Source organism: Tinamus guttatus, unplaced genomic scaffold (genome assembly GCF_059628265.1).
Source record: "Tinamus guttatus ecotype Peru unplaced genomic scaffold, ASM5962826v1 Tinamus_guttatus_pri_ptg000172l, whole genome shotgun sequence".
NCBI lineage: Eukaryota > Metazoa > Chordata > Aves > Tinamiformes > Tinamidae > Tinamus > Tinamus guttatus.
Window position 1 is genome coordinate 6,508,519 of NW_028288706.1, and position 8,505 is coordinate 6,517,023.

The window sequence follows — 8,505 nt, forward strand, 5'->3', positions numbered from 1 at the left end:
CTGTTCCGGGGGCTCCCGGCGGCTCCCGGCCGCGCGGCCGCAGCCCAAAGGCGGCGGGGCGGGCGCGGCGCAGCCCGGGGCCCGCGTGGCGGCAGCGGCGGGCGCGACGGGGCGCGGATGACGACGGGACGCGGCGGATGGCGACGGGAGCCGGCGGCGCCCCCCACTCACCGGCGCAGCAAGATGGCGGAAAAGGAAGGGGCCCGCGCCCCGCGCGGCCTTATGGGAAGTGCCAGGAGCGCGGGCCGCGCGCGCGGCTCTCGCGAGACTTCCCGCCCTGTCCTGACGCGCCGCTCGCGACGCTCCGCCGGCCCCGATTGGCCGCGCGCTGTTTCCGGCAAGGAGCGTACAGGCACTTCCGCTCCGTCGCTATAGCGACGTGCACGCTTCCACGGAGGGCCGCGCTACGGCCGCTCAGAGGGGCCAAACTTCGCGCAGGGCGGCGAGCGCGAGCCCGGTGGGTGAGACCTGGCCGAGGGCACAGGGGACTGCGGAGACACCAGGCGGCGAAGCCACCCGCGGCGGGGACGCGGCTCGACAGCAGCCCCGCCTGCGCCATGGCAAACGCAGAGCAGGGCAACCAGTGAAGCTGTGAAAGGTCCCCTTCCTCCAGACATTTTCCCCTGGGCTCTCTTTAGCTCCCTGCTAAGGGTCACACTACAGCACCTGGTGAAAACATTAACCAGAGCTGTGGGGAAACAAAAGAAATTTGCCTTACAGCCTTGAAAGGCAAAGGGTTTGCACAGTTTTTAAGCGACCTATTAAAAAATGGTAGCCAAAGAGCACAATGCCCTGGAGGCTGAGCTTATATTGTGAAAGGTTCCCCTCTTTATCCCCCATTCAAGGTTGTTTGAAGGAAGAGAATTGCAAGCTGACAGTGGCTTAAATCTATGTATCAAAAAATAAGAGCGTAGGAATTCCTAACACCTTTGATTTGTATTTAAGCAGTAATCGGGCCCTATGCATTGCAGTAGTACTCCCTGTTTTGGGGATTTACACCAGGAGCTGAAGGTCTCAGGTTAACAGAAAGGCAGCCCAAGACAACTGACTGAAGTTGAAACTCTGCAGAAACACAAATGAGAACATGTCTCTTGCGCAAACAGCATTTTCTAAACAAAGTTTACAATATTGCCCTGGAGCATCTCAATCTGCATTTCAGACCTGTTACACATTTGACTTAGTGGGCATTTTTCTCTTTCCTAACAATAGGAAACACTTTATCAGTTTTAATCAAGTACAGATGGTGTTCTACAGCAGAAGCTGTCACTACTCACCAGGTACAAGTTTCACTATTTGCTATGGACTATTTCGAACAAATGGTGCTTTTCTATTAACACTGTGCACTGAGCTAGCACTCTACAGGATGACCACGTGCCACTCACACACATACCCAGGCCCAGCTCTAGATTAACAACTTTACATTCAAAGAACAAAAGAAAGAGGTTTCTCTTAAGTCTGTATTTATCTATTCAACAATTACAATAGATACTGAGAAGAGTTCATTTTAAAATAGTAAAAACTCATTAACACAGGTTTTAGCTTTTTAAAGAAAAATGTTCAGTTAAAAAAAAAAGAAAGAAAGGAGAAGTCATAGAAAAGCACAAACAATTCAGACAGGCTTATTTACAAGAGACAAATCTATCCTACCTAGATGATTATGTGTACAGACAACATTCATAAAACCAAACGCACTACATGACTCCACAACAGCAGTTTTTAGAACAATCAGCTGTTACGGTAACACACACCTTAACTCAGTTTCTACAATTTCAGTGCAATAAGTTGAATTTTATGCTAAATAACTGAAAAAAAAAGTAGGTATTCCAGAATCCTATTTCACAGACAATCTGATCTATGCAGCCCAGTAAGCAAAGAAAGGTTCAGCGAGGCAATAGCATCAACTTCTGCCCCCAATTCTGGATATACACCCTTAGCTGTAATTATTCTGCATTCTTATTCAGGTAATTATCTTTCCACAAAAATCAGTAGTAATAAGTCTCCAAAAAGTGTGAGATTTAGAAACTTCCATACCTGTGGTAGCCACAAACCATATCAATGATCGGTGAAGCTAACAATTACAACAATGCTATTCGTACATTACGATATTGCTGTTTGAGTTGGGGTATTTATTTATGGGGCCTCTTACTTTTATGAAGAGATTAATAAGCTCCACAAGTCAAAAGTCAGGATCTTTCATATGAGATCAGCTGCAGACTGCAAAATCATCAGCAAAAGAGCAAGAAGGACACAAATCCACAGCAGTTGCTAGAGTGACATTTTCACAGGGAGTCAATAAAAAGTAAGCCAATGAGCAAGACAACTTCTTTCTATTATCTTAATTATACATTAATTCTCAAAACTGTTCCCATGGAAACCTTTTACAGGAGTGAACAGCAGTTAAGTCTTCATTCATTTTTCTTTTCCTTGTGCTTGAGAAGTTTGTTTATCTCCCTTTTTGCCATTCCAATGTACTTTGTAATGATCCCATGCTGGTTTAGTCCAGGAAACAGCAGCAAGAAACTTACTAAAAAGAAAAAAAAAAAACACAATGAAACAGAATTATTTAATACTCTTTTTAAACTCTCAACTTACAATATCTTATTTTCCTTAAATCCCATTAACTGTTTAAAAAAAAAAATTAACCGCCCCCCCCCCAAAAAAAAAAACCCATCACACTCAAATAATCTAAACTAGCTTCCGCTAGCTTCATATCTACATAAGCATGTAACAAAAAAAAAGTTATTTCTGTTTTGCATACTGTGAACTTACCAATAAGATATGTGAGAAAGAGATTGTGAACTTGCTGTCCTATCCAGGCAACCACAGCAAGAGAACACAGCATGGTCATGAAGTACTAAGAAAATGAGAAGAATGTCAACCAATAATCTGTTGGGAATTCTGTCCCCTCGCTTCAATATGAGACATTAGTTCCAAGTTTACAACTGTCTTTGCCCCTTTCACATGCAACACTTACGCAAAGGCCTGATAAAATTATGAGATAATCAAGTCCACATTTCCTCATTTAGTTTTGGTTTATCAGTTTTACAGCATCTAGGTTCTTTTCCATCTAGATATTTATCATGGAGCCAGATTATGCTATCCCAGTTGATAAACGTTTGTTTAACATAGTACCTGAAGCTGGTTTCAGGAGAGTGTATATGCACATTAATATATAGGTGCAAAACCCCCATATTTTTCAGATACAACCCTGCTAAAACACTTAAAAGAGAGACAACACAGAAGAACTGAAATTCTGATACCATCTTAGGCTTCTCTTCCTTCAGTGTGAAGAGACGTCTCCACCAACCAATAATTCTGCGACGACTCTTTACCAAATTACTGCAAATTTCATGAAATCTTTGCTGCTGCTCAGTAGTCCTTTTATTGGAGAAGGGGAAAAGGAGAATTTTCATATGAAACCTACCAGTTACGATGACATCTATATGCATTATACTTGTGGTTTTTTTTTTTTTTTTTTTTTTTTTAAAAAAACAGTCTACTACTCTCTTTCTGAATATATGATTCAGTATCTAATTTGTCAGTATTTGTCAGTATCTAATATCCATTAATTAGTAAAAACTAGTTTAGCATAACTAAATAGCATCCTTTTGCTGGGAGAAGGAACAATAAAGATACACTGCAGCAGTTCTTTCAAGAACAGAAGAAAACAGCGCATTTTCCTATGAATCCTTACTTCACATATAGAGATTGCCAGCCTCTTATAATGCCTTTATATATAGTTTGACATTTCAAAGTCAACTATCACTTTGATAAAGTTCTAACATAGTTAATACTCAAGAAACTATTTTAGCTTTTCTCACCACTTGTTAGAGCCAAAGATTCTAGGTGCAAGAGCAGGAACAAGGTAATCAGCCAAACAGACGAACATAACAAAACAGGAGACGCCTGAAAGAACAGATGGATCCAAGTAGTAGATCATCCTGTAGAAAGAAGATAATGGAAATGATTTCTGGATACTCAGTCTACTAAATACTTGACATCTTTAGCTGTCTTTTCAGACTGCCTACTGTAAGCAGTAGTGTCAAGTTCATGTTTGATGAAGTACCAATTACAAATTTGGAATCGGAAGCAGTTCTACTTCCTCATAGTGTTATTCAATACTGTTTTTTTCCTCTTCTAATTATGATTTAGAAGTGAGCATCCTGAAGTTCACGCAATCACACTTATTTTAAAAGTTACTTTTCAGTTTCATTTAGTTTCTAGCCTCCTCACCTCCGTTGGAAACCATAAGCTTTATTTAGATCAGCCAGAAGACAGTTTATTTCTATCTCACCTAGCTCAACATTTGTATTTATAACTGCCCTCTTTTCTTCAATCTAAGGAAAAGAGGCAACTGGCAAGCTTCCCATTGATGTTGACACTTATCTATACAAGGCTTGTCTAGAGGCTACAAGGCTACTAGAGCACTGCATAAAAGCCTATACAAGTGTCTCCAGCAATCCAGCTCAGTATCTCTCACCTTGTTGATCAAGAACTACCCAGAGTCTGTCCTCTTCCCTCCCATCTCCTGCTCCCGTACAGGGCAGAAGAGGCAGTTTAACAGTACCAGCTGTGTGAAACTGGATGAATTCGCCCTAAACATCATGCATTTCTGATAAGTATTTCTGAAAAGCCTGCTCAATAGAAAAAAAAAAAAGTTTTCTATTGTTTCTATTGTAACTTCAAACCATAAAGGTATTGCTGTTGGCTTAGGGAAAACTGCTACAGAAGAAAACCAGATCTGATTAACTGGATATCGAGACAAACATCATACAGCTGAAGACTGTAAGAAGCTGCAGCAGTTACCACTGACATATAGCTTTTGCAGAAAGCACTACCTTTCCCCTCAGCGTCAGCGCATGTTAAGTCTATAGTTGAGCAGTTAAAAGGAAGTGTAAAATGTGAGTGGGATGTGACGGGTGTTACTTATTGTTCCCAGTTCAATTTTTATTTTCAAAAAAAATTAAAGAACATTAAGAAACAGAACTTGGAATAAGAGAGCTTCAGGTTAGATTTTTAAACGAAACATCTTATTGATTTTCTGAATAGTTCTGCTTCCAGCCAGGCAACTGCAATGCTAATCTATGCTCCATGAGCTACTTACAGGAAAGTAAAGGAAACAACGCTCATCAGTGCAAGAGGAAACCAGGCTCTCTCCCAGCGAAGAATTTTATCAGTCATCAAAATCACTTCTCCCCATCCTTGCAATTGCTCTTCCAAGCTAGCAGTTTCTGCAGCCTACACAAAAAAGAGAAGAAAACATTTTATTAACTAACCAAAATATCACATTAGCTCCAGTATGTAAAATATCATATATGATAAAAACTGCAGTCATAAATCCTTCTCTGTACTTACAAAACTAATGGTGCTGTAAATTATCTACAATGTTATGACACCATAAGAGTGATGCTTTAGAAAACTCAAGATCCTGCATAAGCTGCAGCTTCTCTCATCTCAGTATATTAACTGGCATAAGGGGTTCTCTTACATTCACTTTATGCACTTTGACATATATTTTCCAATATGATTTCACCATACGCATGTTCCCACCCTTCCTCTCCTTCAAAACTTTTTTTTTTTTTTAAGTTTACAAAACCTGCTAATATACCTAAGAAAAAGTATTCTCCTATAAAGCACTTACATGACAAATATGCCAAATTCCAAATTGTCTATTTCAATTATTTAATTTAAAAAATGTTCAAGTGTTCCTCTCATCTTGTTTATTATAGCTTAGATATCTAAAAAAGCTTTCCTTTATGGCTATTCTCACTACTTTCTCCCAGATTTTAGCACACCAGTTTCTTGGGACATACATTTAACAAAAGAGAGAGAAAAAAAAACACCCCCCCCCCCCCAAACTCCGGAACTACAGTAAGGAAGAGTTATCCACATGATTATAATCAGATTGCAAAGAAACAAATTATTTCCACAAGTTGCTCACGAATGCGTCCAGGGGACCGTTGCAGCCCTTCCTACACTAGCAAAGGCAGCAAGCGACACAGTTGCTCCCTGCACATCTTTTGGATCTGCTCCAGCATCAGCTTGCTGAACAGCTGGCTTGAGAAGGCCACATTTAACGGCCTGCCCTGAAGTGAGAAGCCTTACTCCATTTCCCAGGTAACAAAGACAGCTGCATGCAGCTACTACAGTAAAGCACAGTTGTCTAACGCATTATCATCGTAAACTATTTTAAGACTTCAGCAAGCTACCAGACATACCTTCATGTTATCACATCTATTTCATGTTTTATAGAACACAAACTCCCACATGGGAAAAAGCTGCATTTCTCCAGAAAACATTTTACACCAATTTATTTATTTATTTATTTTTAATGTCTGAAGTCAGCACCACAGCCAAAAGAAAATCTAATAAAAACAGTGGAATATAACACTGCTCATAGTAGTAACAGCCTGCCTCTGACAGCCTAGAGGTACAACAACTTGTTTTGCCAGTGGGTCAGGTAGAGAAAGCTTGCTAAGTCAGGTTTGTCAACGCCAACACCATCTTAATTCCAAAATATGCCCATGAGAAATAATTTTTCATTAATACCAAGTTTCCATAAATCTGACCCTCTGCCCTGAAGGGGGCATCCCTCTAGAATATGGTGCATGTATTTGGCAACATAGATCCATTTATCTTTTTGTTCAGAAACATAAGCATTTGTTCCACTTTTAAGCTACTGAAAGTGCCAGCTGGAACCCTTCCCACATCTCCTAGCTGGCCAGCTGCCCGTGTGGAGAAGCGCTGCTGGGCAGCCCCACAGGGGCCTCCCTTGCTCCCCCGAGCACCTACAGCTGCTCCCCCAGCACCTGCCTGTTACAGACACGATGCACTCGGGCCCTTGCCCGAGCCCATCCCCCAAGCACTAAGCCAGGCTAACTACCCCGCGCCCATCACTGTCGTCTCACATCTTTTAACTGTACGACAGCACAGCCAAGGGACGTTGAAACACGCAGACGCGGATACTAAACGCGAGCCTCGCGCATCAGGCAAGGCGAGACACGAGCCCGTGGGCAACAGAGCGACGGCAGCGCCCGTTTCGGCCCGAGGCCGCAGGCCGGCCCCGCACGGCAGCCGGCTACGCGCAGCTCCCGCCGCTGAGGAAGCCCCGTGCGAGGCTGCGGCCAGGCCCGGCGGGGCTGCCGCGGGCCGGGATGGCCGCCACGCTCGGGAGTGCGGGCCGGGCGTGGCAAGGCCCTTCCCTGGGCGTCGCCCGGCACAGCCCCAAGGGCCTCGGGCCGGGGAGCACCGCCGCCCGCCACAGCCGCTCACCAGCTGGTTGCTGCTCTTATTGTCGCCCTCCGCCATCTTGCACCGCCCTGCGCCTCCGCCCCCGCGCGGCTGCGCCCGCCGCGTCTTATAGCCGCGGCCCCTCCCCCCTCCCGTCAGCGTGCCGCAGCGCTGCCCGGCGTCGCCATTGGCCCGCTAGAAACGCGGCGCGGGCCAATCGCGGCGCAGCGGCCGGGCCTCGCCGGCGGCCGGTTGGCCGCTGGGATTTGAATAGCGGGAGCCGCCCAATGAGCGTGCGGGGCTGCCCCTCCCCGTCCGCCGCAGTGCGGCGGCCCCGGGGCAGCCGTTAACGGTCGCGCCGCGGGGAGGGCGGTGGCCGCCGCCTCAGAGGCGGCCCCCGCGGGCGGCTTCACGGCCCGGCCCGGCGGCGCCAGGTCTCGAGCGGTGCAGCGCGCGCCCCGCCCGGGGCGGCGCAGCAGCAAATGAGGAAGCTCCCGGAGAGGCAGACACGTGCTGGGAAGGCAGCGAGAGAGTGGTCATCCTCTGACACGTAGCCACGGCCTCGTTAGTGCTGCTTACTCAAAAAATAGTAATTGGCTGGACTCGGTACCCGCAGACCTGTTTTAATCGTACAAGCACTCTCAGTGCATCAGAAAAACACGTTTTATTTACCCACCTACCCCTCTTTGGGCCTTCCGATCTTGTAAAACTACTCTGCTGTCTTCTTAAAAGATCTGCCTTTGCTTGCCCCGCTGCTCTGTAAGAGTCAGGTGCTTCTGAAACTGAAAAAGTCCAGGCTGTTTCAAGACTCGGTGCTCTCCCGCTACAGCTGAAACACAGGCCACAAGATCATCTTGCACTTTCCTGCTCTTAATGCTTTTTCTAGTAGCATAGATATTTAAACATTACCTTTGACTGATGTGAAGCAGCCAGTATGTCACCTATAAGAGCCAAAACAAATTCCAGTGCACGATTACCACACAGGAAACAAAGTAATCCAGAGCTTCTGCTACCCATGAGGCCCCATAATTACCACCTGGAATCCAGCATGTTCTAGTTGGAGGAGCACAAAAATAGGCACAGGAGAAAGGGACTGGGATATATATATATAAATATATATATATATTCTGACTCAATTTCCTCGTTGTTTCAGTCATGCATGTATTATGAGCTTAATCACTGTCTCTAAAATATAAAAACATGTTACTACTGTTGATGAAAACACACTACTCATCTTCCACCCCTTCCCATCAACTCATGAACTGGGCAGAGAGC

The 8,505-nt window shown here is 45.0% G+C and overlaps 1 protein-coding gene across 1 annotated transcript; it reads right to left on the reverse strand.

The window, feature by feature from the left end:
• Window positions 1-2,291: 2,291 nt before the first annotated feature.
• ARL6IP1 (ARL6 interacting reticulophagy regulator 1) lies at window positions 2,292-7,365 on the reverse strand. The gene is made up of 6 exons (XM_088523209.1): window positions 7,273-7,365; window positions 5,105-5,238; window positions 3,822-3,941; window positions 3,261-3,378; window positions 2,770-2,854; window positions 2,292-2,524 (listed from the first exon to the last, which is right to left on the reverse strand). The coding sequence occupies exons 1-6, from the start codon at window positions 7,306-7,308 to the stop codon at window positions 2,406-2,408; spliced, it is 612 nt and encodes a 203-aa protein (XP_088379335.1). The 5' UTR covers window positions 7,309-7,365; the 3' UTR covers window positions 2,292-2,405.
• Window positions 7,366-8,505: the final 1,140 nt, after the last annotated feature.